This window comes from Periplaneta americana, chromosome 12 (genome assembly GCF_040183065.1).
Source record: "Periplaneta americana isolate PAMFEO1 chromosome 12, P.americana_PAMFEO1_priV1, whole genome shotgun sequence".
NCBI lineage: Eukaryota > Metazoa > Arthropoda > Insecta > Blattodea > Blattidae > Periplaneta > Periplaneta americana.
The window spans coordinates 52,844,416-52,870,434 of NC_091128.1; the positions used below are offsets into that span (position 1 = coordinate 52,844,416).

The window sequence follows — 26,019 nt, forward strand, 5'->3', positions numbered from 1 at the left end:
ACAATCAATTTCATATACCAAAAACTTATGGTATTCGGACATGGCAATGCATTATTAAATTTAGAACGAATGAATCATATGTTTTAGGGGAAAAAATAGTGTAATGTTAAAGCAAAAGATCGTAAGTTAGGAACATATGATACACCAGGCTTACTTCTATGTATATTAACATTCTCACCCGTCAGATACCTTGCAATTAAACAGCACTAATTTCTCCTAACCACATTTAATGCGACGTGCATTTTTGCCCTGCAACTCTTCATCCATGCACGCCTTCACATTTGGGAGTAACATGACATTATTTTGTGGTAGGCCTACATCTGATTTATGCAATGAATTAGCCGCTAAAACCTATATGAGGAAACTTCAGACTCTACAAATTAAGGTGGCTCGTATGACTACTCTGTAAGTAGGTAATGTTATAATACATGAAGACTTGAACCTTCCATCTGTAATTGGCTAGAGTGACCTACATTAATGTTCGAACACATGAAGAGGATACCCAGCCTGAGGAGACCGTACGATCTACTATAACACAGTGCTTCATACTGAGGACTTTTCAATAAACATTTCAGGAAAGCCTTAAGAAGATCCATGGTGACACTATTTAAATTGTACATAGGCGTAAGGTCATCATGAGACTATCATCTCCGTACCAAGTCATACACAGAATGGAAAAACAAGACAAGCTGTAGGTGGCGCCACAGCTTTGAATGCGGATAACAATCTAAACAAACGATTCGACGGGCTTTTACTTTTCAAGGTGGCTTTGGTTGTACAAATTCAATAAATCTGTCGAAAATGGACAGTAAGGGGAATAGGCAGGGACAAGATTCAGACCAGACAGAAAATATAGATGAATTCACTTTCTACATAAAGTTTATCAAATCTCTAGTTTGTTATATGCAAGACGTAAAAGGTAAGAGAGAAAACAAAATTATGGTACTATTTAATTTAGTCAATTCAATGTTTTCCCACTCAATCCATGCTGATGAAAGTTTCGATGTCAGGCTTTAGAGCATATTACATCTAGAACTCTGTAGTACAAGTTTGAATATTTATTTTAGCATTAGAAAGAAACTTTTCGCAATAAAATTTTCACAGCTTCATCGTATTTTCTTGAAAATGTCCTATGCTGGAGTAATTTAGGAGAAGCAATATACAATTTTGTACAATTTTCAACTTTCCTATTTCATTATTATTTCAACTATTGAAGAGTTGATGGAATTATAACATTTTTATTTGCCTTTCAAAATGTAGTACCGGTATTTATTTTGTAGTAGATATTGTCTTTACTGTGTCATTATGACGAAAAACTTGAAAAAGAAAGTAACACAAATAAATCGGACGATTGTAAGATCTTCAAGATGCAATGCTCTGCGTTTCTTTTTCAATTTTCAGAAATTGACATAAACTTCTATGTTAAAATATTTAGATGAAATTACAGGATTATCACCAGTCCGAATTCTTCCGTGATAGTCCGAGAATGCAAACATTTGTCCGGACTCCATAGTAATGCAACTGGAAATGTCTAACGCCTGAAAATATAAAGTATCTACATTCATTATCAATTCTGTTATTAAACGACGACATTTCTTTACCTGTGACGTGAATAGTGCCAACTACTTATCTATGAGCATATTAGTAACTATCGTCAAAATATATTGTTGTTGTTTTGTAATGACAGGCGTTTGACAAAGTCATTTGACCTCTTGCACATTCGGTGTTGGACCCCGGACTCATTTCACCGGCATTATCACCTTCATCTCATTCAGACGCTAAATAACCAAAGCTGTTGATAAAGTGTCGTAAAATAACCTACTAAAATAAGAAACAACTTCTTGCACTCCAATTATTTTTCAAAGATATTATCATGGTCAGCCACGGTGTTCCGAATCCATTTCTGCATTAGCAGATGGTCAGTTTTGTTTTATCGTTACTTATTTCGCTCCATATTGTTAACTTAAGCTTATCAAGTCTGTCTAAATAGTATCTGCTTTTTATACACGTTGATTATGGCTATTATGAAGTGTTTGGACATGTTATTGCAATATAAGCTAAGATGTGATAATAATATTCCTGAAATGATGTTTATGGAAAAGCATCTCTTGTGAAACAAAGAGGTTTCCTTCATTTTACAAGTATGGAATAGAACATACCTGCACAAACAGCGCTCAACGAGCGCGCGCGCTCCTTCGGAGCGGGAGAGCCGTATTTATCGCTCGCCGAAATGGAGAGGAAGATACGTCAGAATGACATAAGACTTGCTAAAGGTAGAGGAGAGGGAAAAGACCACTCAGTTATCTAGTGGAGTACAGTGTGTAGGCCTATTCTCAGTAACTGTTTCACGTTGCTACAGCACAGTATGGAGGGATCTAAAAAACGGAACATAATATTTAACGATTTACAGCTCGAACTTATTGATCTTCAATGTGGCCTAAAGGCTAAAGATCGTTTGAATAATACTACTAGCCTGGTTGAGTTTTACAAGACTAAACATTAGCAATAATATCCACGACTACACAGGCTGAGTATGAAATTGGTTGCCATGTTTGACTCAACATTTATATTTGTGAGCAACTGTCTTCTATAATCAACTTTAATAAAGGCAGCCATTGAACATCTGTAACTGATGTTTCATTACGATCAGTAGGCTACTGTTCCTTTCAGCTGCCAACAGCATAAAGCCCCGTTCTGATGTACTGATAAATAAAAATATAACAAAATGATATTGTAGTCTATATTTAAGTAGCTATAGAATTTCTATTATTTCTGTAAAATAAATATGTCTTTATTAATTAATAACAGTCGAAGATAGTTTTGCAAACACTGAACGGGAATTCATTTCATAAACACTCGTAATAGTACTTATTTTTGTGTATAATTTGTACGAGATAACCCCTTCTTCCAGTCCACCCTTATACAGAGCGCAGCTAATATCTGCATTCCGCTCATGAGCTGTGAGCCGGCTCGTAGAGCGCAAACCTTGTGCAGGCCTGGAATAAAATCTTTGTCTAATTTGTACAAAAGACTATGTGTTCGAATTTCTCTATGCAGTGCCTTCTCCGAAAGTGTATTTCATACCATGGGTAACGTTTGAAATAAAAGCTAAATTCTCCTAGATATTGATGTGAAAGGAAAAATTCAGTATAAAGTCAATTATTGTATCTATATACCTATCCAGAAAGAGAAAACATGTGATATGATTTCTAAACATCAACTTACGTATCTTCCTCTGGATACGTAGTCTAGATCATCACATGTGATGCAAGTGGTCCGGATTAATATTCCGATCAAATCTGAGATTTGAATGAAAAATCCATAGTGACATTTGTGACGGAAAATATCGCAATTGGAATTTTCTCAAAGTTCCCCATTTCCTTATCATTACGTACGATCTCCATTCCATTACAATTTCATAACAGTATAACTGTGAACTGGCTGGCAACGCGTGAAGGGGACTAGTCTACGGGGTTGCCCGCTGGAAACCTGACTAGTCTACTGTTCTAAGGGAACCTAAGGCTCACCGCTGTGAAGTAAAGGTTAGCACGTCTAATCGTGAAACGAGTGGGCCCGAGTTCAAATCCTGGTTGGGACAAATTACCTGGTTGATATTTTTTCTGAGATTTCCCTAAACTAATTGAAGCAGAATTGCTAGGTAACTTTTGGCGTTGGACCTCGGACTTATTTCGCCGCCATAATTACACTTCTCTTCTTTCATCACCATTTCCGTTTCTTTCCCATTTTACGGGCTTGCTCCGATGTAGAGCGGCTGCGAGCCATCACCGAACTAGGACCCCGTGGAAACGTCATTCGTTGCTGGTGGTACTGTGTACCGTGGGACCGTGGGCCCTCTACTTGACTCGTGGGACTGGGGATGAGGGACCGCTGTGAGTCCTACGCGGAAAGGTAAATGTATCACGTAGGCTGTGGGGGAGTTCGGGAGCGGTACGCAGGGGGATCTGTAACGCGGGAGGCCTTAAGGTACGGTTTGTTTACGGCGATCACCGCCGGGGGAGTTGCTAGCAGTTGAAATGAATGAGCACGGTTTCTTTACAGCGAAGATCGCCAGCGCAGTTCGTTGGACGCGACGCAGATCGCTGGAGGTTGCTTCTGAAGCAAATTCAGGACGCACATCGCCGCATTCGTGTTCAATAATCGATATTTAGACAAGATCATGTTGTAATATCGAATATCTAATCTGTACACGTTAATCACGTCTGTACGTTTTGGCTGCAAAACAAATCAAGACGTTTTGTAATCTTTCGCGGTCTGAAGACGAAATTATTATTGAATATGTGTCACAACATAATGCTCTTTTTAATATGAGCATGTGAATTAATAAACGAATTAAACAATAAACCCTTACATTACATATTACATTTTTACCACGCCCGAGCCCCAGAGAATTTCGTTCAGTGTTAGGTAAGGGGGAAATTCTCTCTTCTGTAAGTTTTCTGTGACTAGGCCTACCTAAGTACTTACGCGGTATTCTGAAATATAGCGTTTTTTTTTTTTTTGTAGAGATGTAGTTGATCGTATATAAAAGGCATAATAAAAGCCCAAACGAACCAAACCTAACCTATCACATGTTCGTACATGTAAAGTGTATAAGCGGATTAAGAAGGGAACTACCTCAGCGCTAGTTTATCCAATTTTTTTTTATTATTGTTTGGAATACACCATCCATGCCCCCCAAGTGCCTTCATGGCATGTTACGGGGATACCTTTACCTTTTACCTTTAATACACCATGTAATGTAATATAGTATAATAATAATAATAATAATAATAATAATAATAATAATAATAATAATAATAATAATAATAATAATCAGTTCATAACCTGAGTTACTGCCAATCTTTCAACTGGAGTTACGGGGTTCTTGACAAAATTTGTAGGCAATTTAACATTGTCATTTTCAATTAAACTCAAAACATAATCAAACTGGTCAGGTGAGAGTCTGAAGTATTCCTTAAATTTTGTAGCGTTTTTATAAAGATGTCCCATTATCAATGTGTTAAAACAGAATTCTGTAAACCTATTCCTGAATATTTCATTAGTCTGTAGCTTGTTCCTTTTATAATACGCGTGCGAGATTTTGATATCATCATCTCCCTCTTCTAGAATAAATAGCAACTTCATTATTTTGGATTTATTCATTATAATTTTTAGGTTATGTCCGTGGCCTACATTAATTTACTTGTAGTAGATGAAGGAATAAACAAATGAGAATCTACAGCGATGTGCATCAATCAAAAAGTTTGTAATATATAACTAGAGACACCAACAGCGCTAGTTTCGCGTACAAAATTGAACCGCTGTTCGGCCGCCATTAAAGGGAGTTGATGCTACGCCAGGAGTGCGAGCAGTTCATGCTTATTGAGAAGTACGAATAAATATAAGTACACTTGAAGGGAAATAATAAGAAAATGGTGAAATTCTGCGCCACAAATAATTATTCGAACATAGCTACTATTGTAGGATGCCCAGGAAAGCATGCATATCTTAATATTTGGAAGAATGTTCCAAATGCAGTTCCTCCTTTGAATGTGTTTACAGAATGTCGGAATATTTCTTGGATAAAGTTTTTCCAGAAACACATTAATCAGGTTTACCCTGGGTATAAGGTTGATTTCAACAATGTACAGTATGTAAGGGTTAGGTGCCATCACATTACATTGGATTATAATAGCAGAGTGCATAAGAAAATCCTCAGACTATATCTGTCTAAAACTGTTTTGTTTCACAATAAATGAATTAATCATGTAATTTTCGTTTTGTACAGTATGTACTTCTAGTTTTTGGTTGTATTAATTGCAAAGAAATTAGTGAAAATATAGCTGATGGCCTAGCTAGGCCTATTATTATCACTACTACTAGGTCTACTATGACCACTACTACTAGGCCTACTATTACCACTACTACAGGTCTATTATTACAACTACTACTAACTAGGTCTCACTAATACTAGGCCTACTAATACCAACAAAACTATGCCTACTATTACGCCACTATTAGGCCTATTATTACCACTACTATTAGGCCTACTATTACCACAAAAACTAGCCCTACTACTACCACTAATACTAGGCCTACTATTACCACTACTACTAGGCCTATTAGTACCACTACTACTAGGCCTACTATTACCACAAAAACTAGGCCTATTATTACCACTACTACTAGGCCTACTATTACCACTACTACTAGGCCTACTATTGCCACAAAAACTAGACCTACTATTGTCACAAAAACTAGACCTACTATTGCCACAAAAACTAGACCTACTATTGCCACAAAAACTAGGCCTACTACTACCACCACCAATACTACTACACCTACTATTACCACTACTACTAGGCCTACTATTACCACTACTACTAGGCCTACTATTACCACTACTACTAGGCCTACTATTACCACTACAATTAGGCCTATTATTACCACTACTACTAGATCTATTATTACCACTACTACTAGGCCTACTATTACCACTACTACTAGGCCTACTATTACCACTACTACTAGGCCTACTATTACCACTACTACTAGGCCTACTATTACCACTAGTAGTAGGCCTACTATTACCACTACTACTAGGCCTACTAATACTACCAAAACTAGGCCCCCTATTACCATTACTACTAGGCCTATTACCACTACTTCTAGGCCTATTATTACCACTACTACTAAATCTATTATTACCACTACTACTAGGCCCACTATTACCACTACTACTAGGCCTACTATTACCACTACTCCTAGGCCTACTATTACCACTACTAATTGTATTAAAAAGTCTGTACTGACCTCTAAATTGGTGTCATCAACTACACAATGAATAGATTGTTTTGTGATAAAATTTATTCTCATTATATTTTAAATCAGTTTCCAGAATTTTTATGATCTCATATTTCAGCATTAAATATTTTCTAAGCCCCATCCATATACCTTCCTCTTCCTTTGCATGAAAGGACTGAAATATAGATCATTTTAAATATTACAGTAAATATCCATTATTATGTCCTTAAAACAATATTAATAATACTGAAAATTAATGTTGACATTGCCATTATTCAATATTTCAGATACTTATCCCGAGTGTATATGGGTGATTTAATTTATTTTTTAGAATATCGCCAAAGATGAATCATTATAATACTTTAATAAATATAGCGCTCCTCTGCCATTCATGTTTATTTCATCACGACTCATCCTTTGTAAAACATGTTTAAAACAGTGTCTATCACCAGGCTACATCAATGTATTGTGGTACTGTTTTCGAATTTCGCGCAGCAAACACTCCCTTTAATGGCGGATGCTAGCCGATTCAATTTGTGACATTTTTCTTGCATGCCACTCACGGGTATGTGTCTCTAGTAAGTATTACAAACTCTTTGGCGTCAATAAAGAAACCACTTCTCGGCGATCATCGCCAGCGTTTATAATCGCCGGCGATGTGCGTCCGACGATGATCGCCATAAACAAACCGTAGCTTTAGGGCATGCACACCATTCAATCCCGGATAGTACAATGGGCCCACCCCAGCGACTTGAGTGCGAGGATAGTTCCAGTCCGTGCCCTCACCTCAGGGGGGACTAACAGAAATAGAAGGGAACCTTAGGTTAGTCAGTTTCTGTGGGTTACGAATGCACCCTGCCAGAACTTAATGTACTGTAGAACTCCAATTTTAACACAGTACCTACTACAGACAGAACTGAACTCGAATTTCAACTTGGAATTTTCAAGCAACACAAGTAAAACAACAGTAGGCCTACTATATTATGCCTTTGTGTGGAGTTGCCAATTCACACTGCTCACCCAATATCTCATAGAAGGGCTGGCCCCAAGTAACGGTAACGGCGCCAATCTTCCCAGTGAAAGTAACAGCCCAAGACATGACGAGAGTGATATGGTACGGAAGAGAATGAGGGTAATGGAAGTTTCGTGTTATGTCAATGAAAAAGAAGCGTGTGGCATTATAACTTGTCAAATAAATGAAGATTCCAAACTTCGGAAATTTTTTCTGCATTTTTGATAGTTGATTCCAAAAAAAATCCCTATTTATTGTGATAATTCCCCTGAGTCATTGCTTCAAACCATTATTACGCAATACAACATGCTGAATAAGGAGAGATTTAAAAATGAACTAAGTGCATTGTACTCTAATTCCATGTTCAGGAACGTACCTACCTCTAGTGCGTTAATGTCGTTACTCCATGGAAACAACCTTACAGACACACTCCAAGAAGTGACAAAGTTGTTGGAAACAGTTCTTGTGACCCTGTGGCCACTGCCGAAGCAGAGCGTTGTTTCAGCACCCTTAAGTACATAAAACTCTATGACACAAGAAAGATTAAATTCCTGGCTGTTCTTTATATTCAAAAGGACATTTACAAAATAACTAACTATAATTCGAAAGTGATTAATAAATTTGCGCATCAGAAGAATAGAAAAGCAGCATACCTCTACAAATAATCTGGCGCTGTAAGTTTGTTGATTTGTTTAACTTTATTATTGTTTTATTAATTATGCATGTACTAGCCATTGTGTAGAAATATTTTAATTATTACACGTTTTATTCTTAAGTATATTTTCCAGTACAACGATCTATAATACGAACTGATAATACAAGGTTTGCTCTTTTCTATTTCATAATTATATATTTCAGATACGATTCATCATTTTAATGGAATCTACAAAACAATATCTACACTGAGTATTATGAAGTTTAAAATGTAAAACATTACGTGTTCACAATTTTCACAATTTTATGACCTTGTAACATGATTACATTTTAATTATGCATATGTTTGTATATTTTATATATATCATAATCAATTTTAAACAGTCCATCTCATCGACTATCATTATAATTATCATACAGAAATAATGAGATATTGTACACAGAACCTGAAGATGCCTGAATGGGCGAAAACGTTCGTAACTTACTTTGTATAAAACTCAATGACTACATGTTATGAAATATATGTCATTGTTTTAATAATTGATTTGTCATAAGACTGAATAAAACAAATATTATATTGTATTATCTTTCGTATTGTATTATCTTGCGATCTAGTGAAGGTAGGTACTGTGAAGATATATTAAAATACCGCCAATAACATCTGTAACTTTGTCTGTGCTTGTAAAAGAGTCCGGATATATGATTATTTTTCAGCCAAGGACGAAAAGTTGGATATAAAAGTTAAAAAGCGTCGTGATTCACAAAAGAATTGTGACTCTAAAAGACACATCGAACATGTGAAATTGTTTAGTGGTTCGATTTCGGATCAGTCCACTTTTTATTATGACTTGTATATGATGCTATATGTGCGGATATTCCGTTCGATAAACTTGAGAATTCCCATTGTAAACACTTGATTGAAAAGTATAGGTCTAGAAAATTGCCGACTCCAACAACTATGCGTAGACAATATTTACCCTGGTTTTATGAAATAATTTTAAATTCTATACGACCAGCTGTTGATAGGAATAAAAGGGTTAAACTAAAACTGAAGAGCGTTCTTGAAAAAATTCCTGCATATTCCAAACACTGTGTGAAGTGCAATGTGAATTAAATAGTGAACAGTAGGGCTGGGGACGGAGCGGTTCGGTTCGGGGCAGTTACTGTGACGTCATTACTCGGTTGATCCGAGTACAGTACCGAGTACAAATTTATGGCGGCAGATTTAAAATTTAGATAGATTGAGTCGATTTTAGAACGTACCTTGAAAGTGAAACCAACCGTGTTTTAAAAGCGTTGTAGTAAAGCGCTTTCGCTTTGCCAATTGACGAGAAAAAAGAGCTTCTTTTCATTGCAAAATGGCGGTTGCAAATTTCATTTGCGTGATTACAACTATTTGCGGAGTTATTTTGTATGAAAGGCCTATTTAACTTTCAGTGTTGTTATATATGACAGACGAAATAAAATTGATAAAATAATTTATAATACTAACAGCTAATAAATTAACATGTGAGGTAAACGTTAAACGCTGCATCTGAGTAAAAAAGAAGGTAGAAAGAAACGGGCTCCATGGAGCGCTGCCTAAAACACTTAAAAATAACACACAGAATTATTTACTATTTCGGAAAGTGGATAAAATAATCAATAAAACGTGGAATCTTAAACTGAAGAACATAATGTTTATTTATTTTATAACATTACTACCCTTCAATACAACCATGTTCTCTTTGGTGAAGAGTAATATTATTGATAAATTAAAGTAATTAGATAACATAATTCGTAGAAATAAATACAAATAAAATTATGACTGATGATGTAACACAAATCCATGTTCTCTTGTGGGTCCCTATCACCACGGCATGGCGCGTCCTCAGGTTGCGGATAGAGGAGACGGCCTCCAGATATGGATGGTAGCTGCGAATACATTGAATAAGCAGTCGTGGACAGCCGATAAGGGGTGGTCCTCCAGCTTGGGGGTTAGGGTAAGGGCTAACAACCCATCGCCATAAAAAACAGCTTGTTACGAAACCTAACAGTAAGCCTCGGAATGGGACTGATTCTCCGGCACGACCACAGCAAAGGAAATAGTTATAAGATTTGGTACATGGAACGTAACTAGGCTTTATAGAACAGGAGGGGTAACATTAATAGCAAAAGAACTAGCTAGATATAGAATAGACTTCGTGGAAGTACAAGAGGTTAGGTTAGATGGGAGTGGCGTATCACAAATAGGCGATTACTTATTGTATTATGGGGAAGGAAACGATAATCACCAATTAGGATTATTTGTACATAAAAGTATAAAATCAGCAGTAAAAAAGGTCGAATTTATCAGTGATAGGTTATCGTATTTAGTACTTAAGGGTAGATGGTGCGATATCGTAGTTATAAATGCTCACGCCCCTACAAAAGAGAAAGACGACCATATAAAGGATAGATTCTATGAGGAATTGGAACACACTTTTGATCAGTTACCTAGATATCTCACGAAAGTTTTATTGAGGGATTTCAATGCTAAAGTAGGACGGGAGGATATTTTTAAACCAACAATTGGAAAAGAGAGCCTACACGCAAGTAGTAATGACAATGGAGTTAGGTTAGTCAACTTTGCCACATAATTGTCAAGAGTACAGCATTCCCCCATAAGGATATACATAAATATACGTGGACTTCTCCAGATAAATTGACACATAACCAGATAGATCACATCTTGATAGATAAAAAAGGCACACTAGTATAGAAGACATTCGACATAGTAGAAAGACTATCAGTAGCCAAGCGAGTAGAGCAACAAGCTAATATTAGTAGATTCAATATTCTGAAATTAAAGGACGAGGAAACTAAGCAACGTTATCAGGTTGAAATTTCAAATAGGTTTGCTGCTTTAGCAACTGCTGACGAAGCTGAGGAAGAGTTAGATGTTACTAGCGTGTGGGACAATATCCGAGATAATATCAAAATTGCAGCTGAGCAGAGCATAGGTTATCATGAAACTAAGAAAAAGAAACCATGGTTTGATTAAGATTGTTCCATTGTAGTAGATAGAAGGAAACAGGCAAAATTGAAATTCTTACAGGATCCAATTGTGGAGAATAGAGATAATTATTTCAATGAAAAACGGGAAGCAAGTCGTACACTTAGGAATAAAAAGAGAGATTACTTGAAGGAAAAACTGAATGAGGTGGAAACAAATAGTAAGAATAAAATCATTCGAGATTTATATAAGGGTATACGGAACCCACACTTTCTGAAGTCGAAATTGCGATAGAAAATCTGAAAAAGTACAAGTCTCCAGGTATCGATAAAATTCCAGCAGAATTAATAGAAGAGGGTGGAAGGGCATTATCTAGCGAAATTTATAAACTTGTACTTGCAATATGGGAAAAGGAAATTGTACCAGAACAATGGAAGGAGTCCATAATCGTACCTATTTTTAAGAAAGGGGACAAGACTAACTGTGGTAACTTTCGAGGAATATCACTTTTGTTGACGTCGTACAAAATTTTGTCGAATATCTTTTTGAGAAGATTAACTCCATATGTAGATGAAATTATTGGGGATCATCAGTGTGGTTAGGCGTAATAGATCGACTGTTGATCAGATTTTTTGTATTCGACAGATATTTGAGAAAAAATGGGAGCATATGGGTACAGTGCATCAGTTATTCATAGATTTCAAAAAGGCGTATGACTCGGGTAAGAGAGAAGTTTTATATAATATTCTTATTGAATTTGGTATTCCCAAGAAACTAGTTCGATTAATTAAAATGTGTCTTAGTGAAACTTACAGCTGAGTCCGTATAGGCTAGTTTCTATCTGATGCTTTTCCAATTCACTGTGGGCTAAAGCAGGGATATGCACTATCACCTTTACTTTTTAACTTCGCTCTAGAATATGCCATTAGGAAAGTTCAGGATAATAGACAGGGTTTGGAATTGAACGGGTTACATCAGCTTCTTGTCTATGCGGATGACGTGAATATGTTAGGAGAAAATCCACAAACGATTAGGGAAAACGCGGAAATTCTAGTTGAAGCAAGTAAAGCGATTGGGTTGGAAGTAAATCCCGAAAAGACTAAGTATATGATTATGTCTCGTGACCAGAATATTGTACGAAATGGAAACATAAAAATTGCAGATTTATCCTTCGAAGAGGTGGAAAAATTCAAATATCTTGGAGCAACAGTAACAAATATAAATGACACTTGGGAGGAAATTAAACGCAGAATAAATATCGGAAATGCCTGTTATTATTCGGTTGAGAAGCTTTTGTCATTTAGTTTTCTGTCAAAAAATCTGAAAGTTAGAATTTATAAAACAGTTATATTACCGGTTGTTCTGTATGGTTGTGAAACTTGGACTCTCACTTTGTGAGAGGAACAGAGAATAAGGGTGTTTGAGAATAAGGTTCGTAGGAAAATATTTGGGGCTAAGAGGGATGAAGTTACAGGAGAATGGAGAAAGTTACACAACACAGAACTGCACGCATTGTATACTTCACCTGACATAATTAGGATCATAAAATCCAGACGTTTGAAATGGGCAGGACATGTAGCACGTATGGGCGAAACCAGAAATGCATATAGAGTGTTAGTTGGGAGGCCGGAAAAAGACCTTTGGGGAGGCCGAGATGTAGATGGGAGGATAATATTAAAATGGATTTGAGGGAGGTGGGATATGATGGTAGAGACTGGATTAATCTTGCTCAGGATAGGGACCAATGACGAGCTTATGTGAGGGCGGCAATGAACCTTCGGGTACCTTAAAAGCCAGTTAGTAAGTGAGGTAACACAAATCCAATAAACACAAATAGAAGAAAAATATAATACACTTCTTTTTTAACATATCTTAATATTAATCACACACTCTAATATGATAATAATAATAATAATAATAATAATAATAATAATAATAATAATAATAATATTATTATTATTATTATTATTATTATTATTATTATTATTATTATTATTATTATTATTATTATGTTCAGACTGTCAATGTTCATTAGGTCCACTTAACAGGTCATATAATAGGATGAACTCCTCTTCGATACTAGAGGCCTTTCAGCCCGCCTTGGGGATAAGGAAATAATTTGTCCTGCAGCATAAAATATTTAAATACAACAGTACTACGTTGTTGTCTGCTAGAATTAAGTAAAACACCTGAACTCTGTTTGAACGTTTGAACTGACCGGTAACGGCTACGGCTAGCGGAGTAACTTCGGTGCTCCGCTGCCAAGCACATAAACCGATAGAACTGAGTAACTCAACAGTTCTACTCGCTCCGACCCCAGCTCCAGTGAACAGACATAAGATAATACACAACAACATTGTAATAAATATGAACTATTTCAAATTCACACCAGTAACATCGTGTGATTTCGAAATAATATTTGTCTGGTACACAGGACTGTAAAAGAAATGCTGAGTCGAAGTTGCTATCGATTTGAAATATTATCGTGTTACGAGGACTTCACTTAGAAAACAATACAATATGAAACGTATCTGGCCGTTTAGGGACAGCATCCATGGATAATAAGGAAGGCGGTGGAATACAATATAAACTGCAGTTTCACTATTTTCTTGTAGTATTCTTAATAATGTTCTAAAATAAAAGTAGGCCTATATGAATAATTTACAATCAATTCAGATTAATTAATAACGTGAACATGTTATATAAGTCGTATTTACATGTTTTTAAAAAACGAATCTCAGGAAAATACATAGCTTTTCACCTCGCCATGTTTGCTAAAATCCTCGGAAAAACAATAATTTCGTATCGGTATTTCTATTGCAACCTAGTGCACAAACATTGTTTCAATGGCAATCGAACAGGTTTATACAGTAGCGTGCGAAAAATCCGAACAACGTAATTACTTATGCAAAAACACTCAAACGGGATAAAAAAAAAGGGTCTAAGACATACCTCAGTAATCTATGTGGCCTCCCTTGTTCCTAATAACAGCTCTGAGACGATTTGGCATGGATTCCACTAATTTCCCACAACTATTCTTCATTTCTTCATCGCGAAACCATACACCAATGAGGGAAGAAATCATCTTCTCCTTTGTAGAACAATCCATTTTTTTGCATTCTTCTTTTGCAAATTGACCACAAGTTCCCAATGGGGTTGACGTCGGGTGAGTTGCCTGGCCAGGGGAGTACCTGAATATTCTTCTTGTTGAAGAATTCTGTAGTTTTCGAGACGTATGGCATGGTGCCAGGTCTTGTTGGAATACACCTCTGCCATCCGGAAATGATTTTTGCAGCTGGGGTACGATTCTGGTTTGCAATAAGTGAATATATTTGTCAGAATTCATCATTCCCTTGATAGGTATTAATGCTCCAGGCCCTTCATGTGTAAAACAACCCCAAAACATTACTTTAGGGTGGTATTTGGGTGCTTGTTGGAGATGAGCTGCTGTTACTTTTTCGGATCCTTTCCGTACGTAAGAAACATGGTGGCCGTGGACCTCGAAATGAGACTCATCGGAAAAAAGGTACTTTCTTCCAGTCATTTACTGTCCAGTGTTGATGTAATTTTGCCCACATTAAGCGTTTTTTTTGCACATAACAGGGATTAGCAGTTGCTTCTTAATAGGCTTACGAGCCCTTCGTCCAGCTTCCAAAAGCCTACGCCGCACTGTTGTGACGTGAATATTCGCCCCAGTGGTAGCCATTAACTCGCGGGTTAAGTCGACAGCAGTTAGTCTAGGATTTAATTTACTTTTCCTGACAATTAAACGATCACCTGCAGGTGAAGTCTTCCTTTTTTCGGCCACAGTTTCCTTTTTTCTGGGGTGTGATGGATCCAGTCTCTCTGTATCGTTTTATGATCGAATTAACAGTAGCCAAACCGATGTGACATTCTGCAGCAATTTGCCTCTGTGTCATAGAAGAATGCTCTGCTAATGTTATAATTTTAGACCGTTTTCGTGGAGTTGTATCCATTTGTGAAGACGACAGGATTGCAGTATTAAGTCTTGAACACAACTGAAATGCTTATAAGTACAAAACGACAGGCAAAATGTCACATATTATAAAAAAAAATAATAACGACAGACCTTCAACAATGGAATTACACAGATATCAATTAAAGCGGTATGAGCAGCTGTGAGGCCAACAATGACAGAAAATGTAAAAATATGTCGTGTTCGGATTAATTTGCACGCTACTGTATTAAATTTTACAATTTACGAATGTACATAGTTATAGTCTACATTGTAACAAAATTAGTAACAAAGTATACAATTCATTTTTATTTAAAATCTATCACCATTTTCTACAACGAAGAGAATTAGGTAAGTCGCTTTCGTAAATTTTATTGTGTTATAATCTATTTGTTTTAGTCACTAAACTATACGGAATAATATTTTGATTCAAGCATAGAAGTGCTCAATAGAAGTCCCTGTACTACCACAGTCATGAAGCTCAATACATTGGTAATATGCATCCACAGATAGTTGCTAACCACTAGGATCGCTAGTATCGCCTCACAGCACAGACAATGCGAAATAGTATTGGCACAGCTATTGTTCCTATACTTGTTTTTTTGAAAGATGGGACATGACAGTTAAGCGGCTGAGCTTGGAACTACAGTGCTATGTTGCCAATATGAACTACCATCCTGCCAGCTGATGGAAGCTAGCAATTGACGTTAAGATGGCTAACGTTAAAACATTCATTGACAATTGACGCGAAGGTAAGAAAACAGTACAAAAATCGACAGAGAATCAAACACGAAACATGCCAATACTGACATTGTGTGCACAATAAATGTCACCAAGAGAGCTATTAAGCACTCGCCACGAAAGAATGGTAAGTTTGGCAACTCAACCGTTGTTACCATAGCAACAGGCCTACCACGCTATGTGACATTCAGTTGCTTTTTTCCGATCGCAACGCTCCTGTCATGTCCCATCTTTCAAAAACCGATACTCTCAATTACTAACTGCTTGGAGCATTGTATCGCGAGAAATGGAAAAAAAAATCACCCCAAGTTTCATGACTGTATGTACTAGACTGTGGTTATACCTTGTAATACCTAGTAACAGTAGGCCTACAAGTTTTAATAACGCTGTATCGTAACACTTGGTTTCACTCCGATCCTTTCATATATTAAGTTCACTGTTGGTAATCACTCCAGGATGGAGAGTTCAGTGCGAGGCTTGTGGCAAAATCCTCTAAAAGCCATGGCTACCCCTTGACTCGCAAGCTTGAGCGGGGACCAGGAAGGGGGTATCGATTCGCTACATCTCGATACGAAACGAGACTAGCGTCTCCCTCACAATAATACGTTGCGCTATATTGATCTATGAATGCGCTGCATTGTTGAGTGTTAGTTTAAGCAAAAGTGCATGCGCGCGCGCACGTGTGTGTGTGTTATATATAGATTTTGTGTAAAACATTGAGGTAATTATTTTTTGTAGAATTAAAAAGGAAACCGTTTTCAAGTTGGACGTATAAAACAAAATGTGCTTACAAAATTAGGAGATCGACACCACATTTACATATTAAAATAACGGATGGAGGATGACAAAATATAAATTTTAAATAATTGTCATGGATAAGAAATATCCTTGGTTAACAGGTTGCTCTGAGACAAGTAAGTTATATTGTTATGCCTGTAGGCTATTCTGTTCGGGGGTGAAAATGAGTGGTCATCATCTTCTTGTGGGATCTGTGTCACAAACAGTTTTGATAGAAAAGCAGAGAAACATCTGCTCTATAAAAAGATATAAAGTACAGGTAAACAGATTTTTTTCAGCCTACCCCGTATTTACATCTTAGCTTCGCCACTGGCGAATATAGAACTCATTTCCCGACGAAACTTCTCAGTGATGCAACTTAGAACTTTCCTATGCTTTGTAAGGGGAAAATGAAAAAAGTAACTCTCAATTCTATACAAAAACGGCACTTTGTAAATTAAAACAGTGGTTGGTTTATGCAATTTAATTCGAGAAAATAATGTAGACAATACTGACAGAAGTTACAAAGTTATAGTCCCTTCGCTCTAATTTCCGGCAGCCAATTGCGTTGCAGGTCGGCTACATTTAAATGTGTGCGTTTTGTGATTCGCTTATGAAGACGTTATTCATTTCTTAAGGCTCGATAAATACTTAATATAATCGCCCGCCATTTTGGTTCTTTCGTTGGCGTTCGCAGAAAGCACACGAAGACGTTATTTGCCACTCAATTATTTGCTGAATTACAGTGCGTTTGATTTATCATAGGAGCTACGACATGATAATGTTTAACGGTGTGGCAAATAGATTCCTCGTATGGTAGCTCGGGAACGAAAGAACAAAAATGGCGAACGATACTACCTACCTAGACTTTATAGAGCCTTCACTTCCTAAGACGTAAGCAAAGAGGCGGAGTCACGCCGGAAATAACAGCGTCGCGACTATAGTTAATATTGTTCCGACAACCCCAGAATCAACAGCAGAGTCAGAACGTTGCCCCAGTAATGACGCTAAAAAGAGTGAAATCATACTTGTGAAATTCGATGGGCCAAGAAAAACTGAATGCACTAGCTGTCCTTAGCAAGCATGAAGGCATTATTGTAGATATTAATTAAATTTATAAGCGAGTGGTCGACTATTTGCAACTCAAAAAGCAAGAAGACCAAAGTTCCTATACAAGCAAAGTAAGAATTTAATTTAAATGTTGGTTTAAATCTGTAGATATAGAATACAGTATGTTACGATTTATTTAATATGTGCAAGATTAACGATTTTTTTTCACAAGTTAAATATATTAACCCCACTACATTGAGACGTCACATCATCTCACAAGCATATTGGGTACGTTCTACATCAGATGTTAAAGGTGAATAAGGATTTAACCAATATAGGGCAGTAGATGCTGGATATAATTCAATACTGTATATAATAAAATACAAACAAGTATAAATATAATATATAATTATATACTCTAATAGTAGGCTTAATAATAAATTAGATAAACAATAATTAAGAAAAATTAATATAAGTGGCAAGAACGTAATAACGTCCAATCTGCACAGAACTTCCCTGAAGCTACATTGAACTGTGTCAAATACAATACACAAAATCTTACTATCGACTTGTAATCAAGAAAGATATAACTCTGTACAGTATTACAATAATTTTGATATTGAACCAGTAACCAAGAGGAGTCTTTTGTCAAATTATAGTATCAATATCTATACATTACCACTGAAACTGGACGAGTACCAAGTTACGATACCCCATACTTATCTTCCTAATCCGGAACATACGAACTGACCAACTCCATTCAGATTACTGTCTCCCTACCGAGTCGTATCCCCCTTGCTGTTGAACTTCCGAGTGCCTGTAGCTTAGAATAGCTATCCAAGAAGACTAGGTTTCCCTCTCTCCTCGCTTACTTACGTACCTGTGTATGACTAACAGATATGAAAGGAAATGCCCGTAAATTATGCTGCTGAAACAGGTAGCATTGATGGATTGAGCTGACCTCGCTGACTGAGCCGGCATACATGGCAAGTAAGTCACGAACTGCCACAGGGAGAGGCTCCAGGGCAAGACATGTACAGATTTGTAGTAAATTGTTCCTCAGTTCATATCAGTCGCATTCAGCAAACGGAAGCTTAACAGTTGGACAAAAATCTCTCAATTTTAATTCAATAGTTCTGATAGTTGTGCATCGGGATGGAAGCTGCTGCCAGATCTTACTAGAAAGAAAGTAGTTTATCGTCTACCTATTTTAGTCGGAAGAGATGGAGTAGAACTGCCAGACGTTCCAAACATTTTAGTACAACTAGACTGGAAACGAGTAAGACTATTTATTGTAGAAATTTTGCAACTGTAGCAGCATGACATGTACGAGTCGAAATGTCACGGTATGACAAACCTGCCCTGTTCAGCCATTCAGCCCTGTTCGAACTTACTCACGTGCTGATATTGCGCCCTTCCACGTCGACGAGGCATACTTGCACTAGGTTTCACGTTAACACTTCGTTTGAAAACTCTGCACTGACTGAGCAAGGCATAACACTGACCTTGCTGGTGACACAAGAGACGTCACTGTTGGGCCTATGTTTACGCCACCTCTCTGGAAACGTAATCAATTATTGGTAGTACACTCTTCTACACATCTCCCGAGTTTGGAGTCTTCGGCCCATTCTTTCTGGTGTTGCACTTTTCAAACAGTAGTGTATGTATGTATGTATGTATGTATGTATGTATGTATGTATAGTAACAACTCAATGTCAATAGAATCAAAAACCTTGCTAAAATCTAGTATGGTCAATACCAACAGTTTCCGACTGTCCCAAGCTTCACATATATTATCTTCATTAACTTTGAGAAGTTCTGTGTTCACATTGTCCTGTTTTGAAGTCTGACTGATATTTGCTGAATAGGTCGTGTTCGTTTAAATACTGTAATCTGTAAGTTGTTTGTGTACTATTCGTTCCAATGCTTTCGATAATGTGTGTAGGATGCTAATAGACCAGAATTCGTAGGCAGTAGGGAGGTTCCTGACTTTAGGGAGGGGCATAGAAGAAAGAGCTTGCTTTCAAGCTTAATATTCTACATTGTTGACATCACCCGCGTATTCTTTTACATTTTTTAATGTAACGAGTCTGCAAACCTAAATTTATATAACAGCCAACTATTATTGTTTAAACCAGATGTGCTCATGGTGAGCAAGAATCAGGCGTATCCTAGGCGAGGTGGGCATGTACTGGGCAGACGAGTTCAGTGGCGATCACAGTCACTAGACTGCTAATGTCGGGGTTTTTAACCTGAGGTCCATGGACCCCTTGGATGAACTTCAGGCATCAGTGAAAGTTACATATAAATTAACATGTATATTCATTACTGTATATTTTTTCAATGTAAAAAAGCAGAAGCGTATCAAAAATATTGTTTCTCACTTTTTTTTTTATACATTTTTCTAGGAAGAGGTCCATAACTTTCACCAAATTTTCGAAGGGGTCCATGACTCAAAAAAAGATTAAAAACTACTGTCCTAATGGGATTGACGAGACTACGTATTTTATAACTTTATTTTAATATTATGTCTTTTGAAATTAGAGAGTTGTATTTATAATATACTTACATAATCTATCTAAAAAAATGTTTTGCTTTATGCATTTTCTTTTATGTTTTTGACAATAATATTTAAGTACTTCATTTCAATTTCTCTTTTCAAATTAGAGAGTTGTTTTTACAATATACTATTTACATTATCTGCACAACGAAATGCTATTATGATTTTGCTCTATGTATTTCCTTGTATGTTTTGTTTTTCAATAAGCAGGGAAATGTCTGAAATAATAATTAATTACTTTCCTAATACAACTTACCTCATTCACGACAATTGCTTTAAAATTTCTATTAGTTGCATACTCTCATCTCAAACAGTACTATTATATGTTTGAGCATGCCTGATGTTGTAGTCAGGCTAAACGTTACATATATAATTACTGTAACAGTGTATCTACATACTAAGCATTTGGCACATTTGCCAGTTTGAACAGAAAGAAACCATTCCTCTCACTGGGAATCTTCAATCACTAAAAAATGCAGTGCCAGTACTTGTTCTCTTTCTAAATAGTTCTCTTATCGTAGCATAAAATATGCCACTCTCCAGTAATTTCATACCTAGATAAATTATTCTACATTTAATTTGTACTTTACTAATATTTTCCTTGTTCTTAAATTGTCTTTATTAATCAAGTACTTTGATTTTATTGTAACTGTCAATTTAATATTAATTGTAATTTTAATTTTAATTGTATTCTTGATATTGTAGTTATAATCCCCTGCTAGAGGGGAAAAGAAAGCCTGATGACCCCATTTCCACAAGGTAAAATAAATGAATATATGAATGAAAAAATAAATAACTAAATAAATAAATAAATAAGTAAATAAATAAATAAATAAATAAATAAATAAATAAATAAATAAATAAATAAATAAATAAATAAATAAATAAATAAATAAATAAATACAGAGAGAAAGAATGAAAGAAATGTCCGGTAACTAAATAAGTAATGAATGACTGAATAAATAAATGAATACCTATCAATAGACCCATCCATTTTACGAACGCCAACGATGTTACTGGTACTGCTTGGTTACACTAGGTTTGAGGGCATGGCACTGTCTGTGACATATGAAGCAGGTTTCCAGTGCACGCACACCTAGTGTCCCAGACATACAGTGGCGAAATGCCCATGTCTCGTTTAAACCTTCAAGTAGGTGCAAGAATGATAACTTTTTGCGGATTATGCTTTCAAAATCTGCATTTTTCAGGCCTATGATAGTCCACAAAACCTTTAAGGGTGCCAATCATAGGTCTACTATGATATTATACTTTTCTATGCTTTATGGTTGCCCTACATACAACAATGTTCTAAGAAATCACTTGTTCCTAAGCTTGCATTACAATATAATTTTTAGCCTCCTGGAAGTGTTTGCAGGAATTTATTATAGGAGGAGAGGGCACAATCAGACAAAAATTTGTTTAAAATGATAACTGCTAAATTTATAGGAATATACCAAATTTTTTTCATGGGTGCACATTATTTATACTTTCACTTAAAGCATGACAAACTCACAGAATTGTAATGCAACATTTTTATTAGATACAGACATTTAATATTGCAGTAGCAGATCCAGCAGAAATGAATGAAGACCACTTGAAGACCTGTGAAGCATTAAGATCAGAAGAAACTACAGTTCAAAAGTATTGGAAAGCACGACTGCTAATGGCTTCATTGCCAAATGCAAGGCACTACACAACAACAACAACAACAACAACATATTACAGTAGCATAGTGTTTTATTGTGTCCCACTAAGGGGCACTATCAGACATCACTGGGGTAGAATTAGACACTTACTAACACTGATAGAATCCTGCAATTTTTTCATTTACTTGATTAACAAATCATATATAATTCTGAATTCAAAGTTTTTATGTTCTATCGCACATCAGTATTATCAAAATGGACTTCAAATTGATGATAAAATGCCTGTCGCTTTGTTCCTTCTAGTTTCAGTGGTGGTGGTGGTGATGGTGGTGGTGGTGGTGGTGGTGGTGGTGGTGGTGGTGGTGGTGGTGGTGGTGGTGGTGGTAAAATAAGTTTTATATCTTGTAAGCTTACAGACGATGTATCCTCTACAATTGATTCTACAAATTTATTTTCCATTTTCAAGTTTTTCTGTAGCAAAGTGACTTCAAAATCATCATTCTCATCCTTCGGAGCAATAATCCTGCCAACATACAAAATGGTTTTCTTGCCATGAAAATGGACTAGCACATAATCCACATCCTGAGGCTCTCTGTCTAATTCCTCGAAACCAGTAGAATCTGGAATTGTCATCCAATCCATGTCATCACTTTCATCATAAACAATGTCTGTTGTTTGCTCGTCGGTTTCTGGCTTCCTGTTTGTTATTTTCTTCCTTCTAAATGGTTATTTTTTTATAACCATTTTGCTTTTAGTTTGGTTCGATGCTCTTCTAAAGATTTTTTGGTTGCAGTGTCTGTTGCAGTGCAGCTTTTCCCTTTCTTTCTACCCTTTCTTCAGTAGCTTTAGGTATCTGTGAAAACAGAAATAAGTTATTGCTATAAATGTTTAAAATAATAAGTTTGATAAAGCATGTTCTAACCCTAGGGTCTACTCACCCAAGCAAAATTTGAAATGAAACTCCAGCAGACGCTGCTGCTTTTCGGATACCAATGTCCTCCATACATAATTTTATAGCATGTTTCATCATGTCTGTTGTAAAACTGCCCTTGTCAGTCTTCCTTTGTGTATTTCTGACCATCCTATAATTATAATAACATATGTTTTATTGTCAAAATTATTACTATTATCAATGTATTGTAATAATTAAACAATATTTTACAATATTTATTAATGACAGACATTGTCTGATTGTACCCCATTGTGGGTGTCTGATTGTGCCTCATAGTGCACATAATCTCATTTTGATTTGGCACTGTCATGTGGATACTCTGCTCAGATTCTGATCAATGTGTAAGTGTAGCTTAAGAACAGCTTCATAAAATGTGCTATATTTAATTATTTAAAAATATATACACATGAAAAGAAACAACAGAATACTGAAAGGAAATTTTTACAAAATCTTACCTGAAATATACAAAATTCCTTCAACTCACGAGGCACAAACAAAGCAGTCTCGCAATCAACAACTCACAGCTTGGTATGGGTTCAACTTCTTGTCACTAGATGGTGATTGATGTACAACTATTCCATCTTGGGAAAAAGTCACTGTCTTATTGTGCCCCTTGTCTGATTGTACCCCCTCCTCCCCTATATATATTTCACGGTGACTGTAATTCGTCAAGTGTTATTCTCACAAGTCATGTACGTAATTTATGTCCCATTACTGCTGTAAAATACTCATTTTGGAGATATGTGCGATCTGTATTATACATTTATTTTAAAGTAAGTACCTTGAGACTAATTTCGAGACATAGCAAATCCAATTTATAGTAGGATGTTATATTTATGTTCACAAAACAAGCAAGGTGGTGGAAATGACAAAATCTTCCTAAACAAGATAATTCTCTCACTCACTCACTTTCCTTGCATTTCAGCGCGTGAGGCAGTATCAAATTGGATACTCAAACTGCGACAAGCTACGGACCAGCCTGAACTTCGTACTGACTATGTCAAACTTCTACTCTTCTGTTTACAAAGACGTCGTCTACCTGAGATGTTCATTGAAGAACCGGATAAGAACTCGTCCCTGGCTCCCTTCGCAGATGGACTGAAGGTTGTGTGTTGACGTGTTTCTTTCCTCTTACAATGAAACACTACCCTATGACACAAACAATCTAAACATGTTATACAGCACTTGAAAGAGATCCTGAATTGTGTATAAAAAAGATGCAAATTTTACATATTGCGATCATAATGTGAACACTGTGGAGTGGGTTAAACTAAATGGATGGAGGGGAGAGCAGGGAGGAATTTTAAACATTTTACAATCAATGAGTATGAAATATTGAACAAGTGATAAAATATTTATTAGAAATATTACAATTCCAACTTATTTTCTTCCATGTTGAATCTTTCGTACACTACTTTTAACACTTGAATATAAATAATTGATTAAATGGCGATCTTACTCGTGTTAATTATGTAAGCATGTGCGGCTTACAGCTGTTTCGGTTCGACACCATCCTCAAAGCCTACTAGATCTCGGCACTATCTCAACTTCGCTGCCTGTTGTGTAGGTGCGTTCATGTGATGAAGAGTTGTGTCAAATAGTGTGTGTGTTCTGAAATTGATCTGTGTGTTGAGAATTTGATTAGTCGAAGTTGAGATAGCGCCGAGATCTAGTAGGCTCTGAGGCAGTGGCGGTTCCTTGGGGGAGGGAAGGGAGGAACGTCCTCCTCACATCTTTATTCTTCTGAAAGTAAATACCAAATACAATATGTGCCTTAAAATTCGAGGAAGACTCGATAATTTTTAAGTTCACAGCTATAAGTAAACCTCGGTTGATTGAGTTTTAAACGACGCGCACTCATGTGCTACTAGAAAACTATGAGAAGGATGCGAGATTGTTTGTGTGGAGGAAAGCCAATCCTTTCCTTCTTTACTGCAGTTAGCACACACAGACAACAGCGCACTAGCAGAGTTTTAAAGCAAGTAAATGAACGGAGAGGGAGAAGATCCTCCTCTGAATCAGCACATGGGCGGGAAATAGAAACCGACTGGTCTTGCAGCAAGCTCGCTACCGCTGTTATCTAACGATGTAGCATTCAACCAGACTAACACATCTTGGAGGAGGCACAATAAAAACAGTTTTAACGCAAAGTTATAAGACACCATATAAACTTTTTTAAAAATTATAAATGAAAATATATTATTCATTGCACTTTATATGTATAGGGTACTATTCATGATTTGAAACTTTCGAGGATATTTTAAAGTTAAAGTCGTGTTTGTATAAAACAAAGAGGAAGTAGTTCTACGTTAGTATCGTAGATCATTTTGGCCACTGAAATTCACTTCCATTCATTGTCTACTAAACAGAACAACATCCAAGTTGTCAGTTTTGTACAAATATATTTGAAATTGAAAGTACTCCAAACTACATTATTTTTAAAATAAAAAAAATTAATCAGCCAAGGGCAGCTTTGAAAAATAATGGTAGTAGGCCCTATGACTTTATAAGAACTGACATTCTTCAAAAGCATGCGATACTGAACAAGTAAAATGCACATGTGGCAACATAGACCACGTGGGTGGGTGCAGTGTTCTCGCTTTCCTAACAGATTATTTTCCATTCCCACTTCAGTAAAACGGTTCTGGTTACGTGTTAGTAGCTGGTCTCTTCCAACACGTGTGATGCTGTAGTGTACGCGAAAATGCTGCGAGATTGTGAATTTCTTTGTAACGGTTAATTTGTGCAATTATTCAACAATGAATGGAAGTGAAAACATATTATATTTTGGACAATTATTTAGGAAACTCAGTTCACAAGAACAGCTTATTGCTATACAAAAGGGAAGCCAACCCGAACACTATCTGCTCTTA

At 36.4% G+C, this 26,019-nt stretch overlaps 1 protein-coding gene across 1 annotated transcript in view; it reads left to right on the forward strand.

Moving 5' to 3' along the window:
- Positions 1–785: 785 nt before the first annotated feature.
- The window catches only part of LOC138710433 (uncharacterized), a 56,573-nt gene continuing 31,339 nt past the window's right edge, over positions 786–26,019 (forward strand). The window contains exons 1-2 of the mRNA XM_069841328.1: positions 786–919; positions 24,072–24,250. Coding sequence (XP_069697429.1) covers positions 802–919; positions 24,072–24,250 — 297 coding nt within the window. The 5' untranslated portion in view covers positions 786–801. The remainder of the gene's footprint in view (positions 920–24,071; positions 24,251–26,019) is intronic.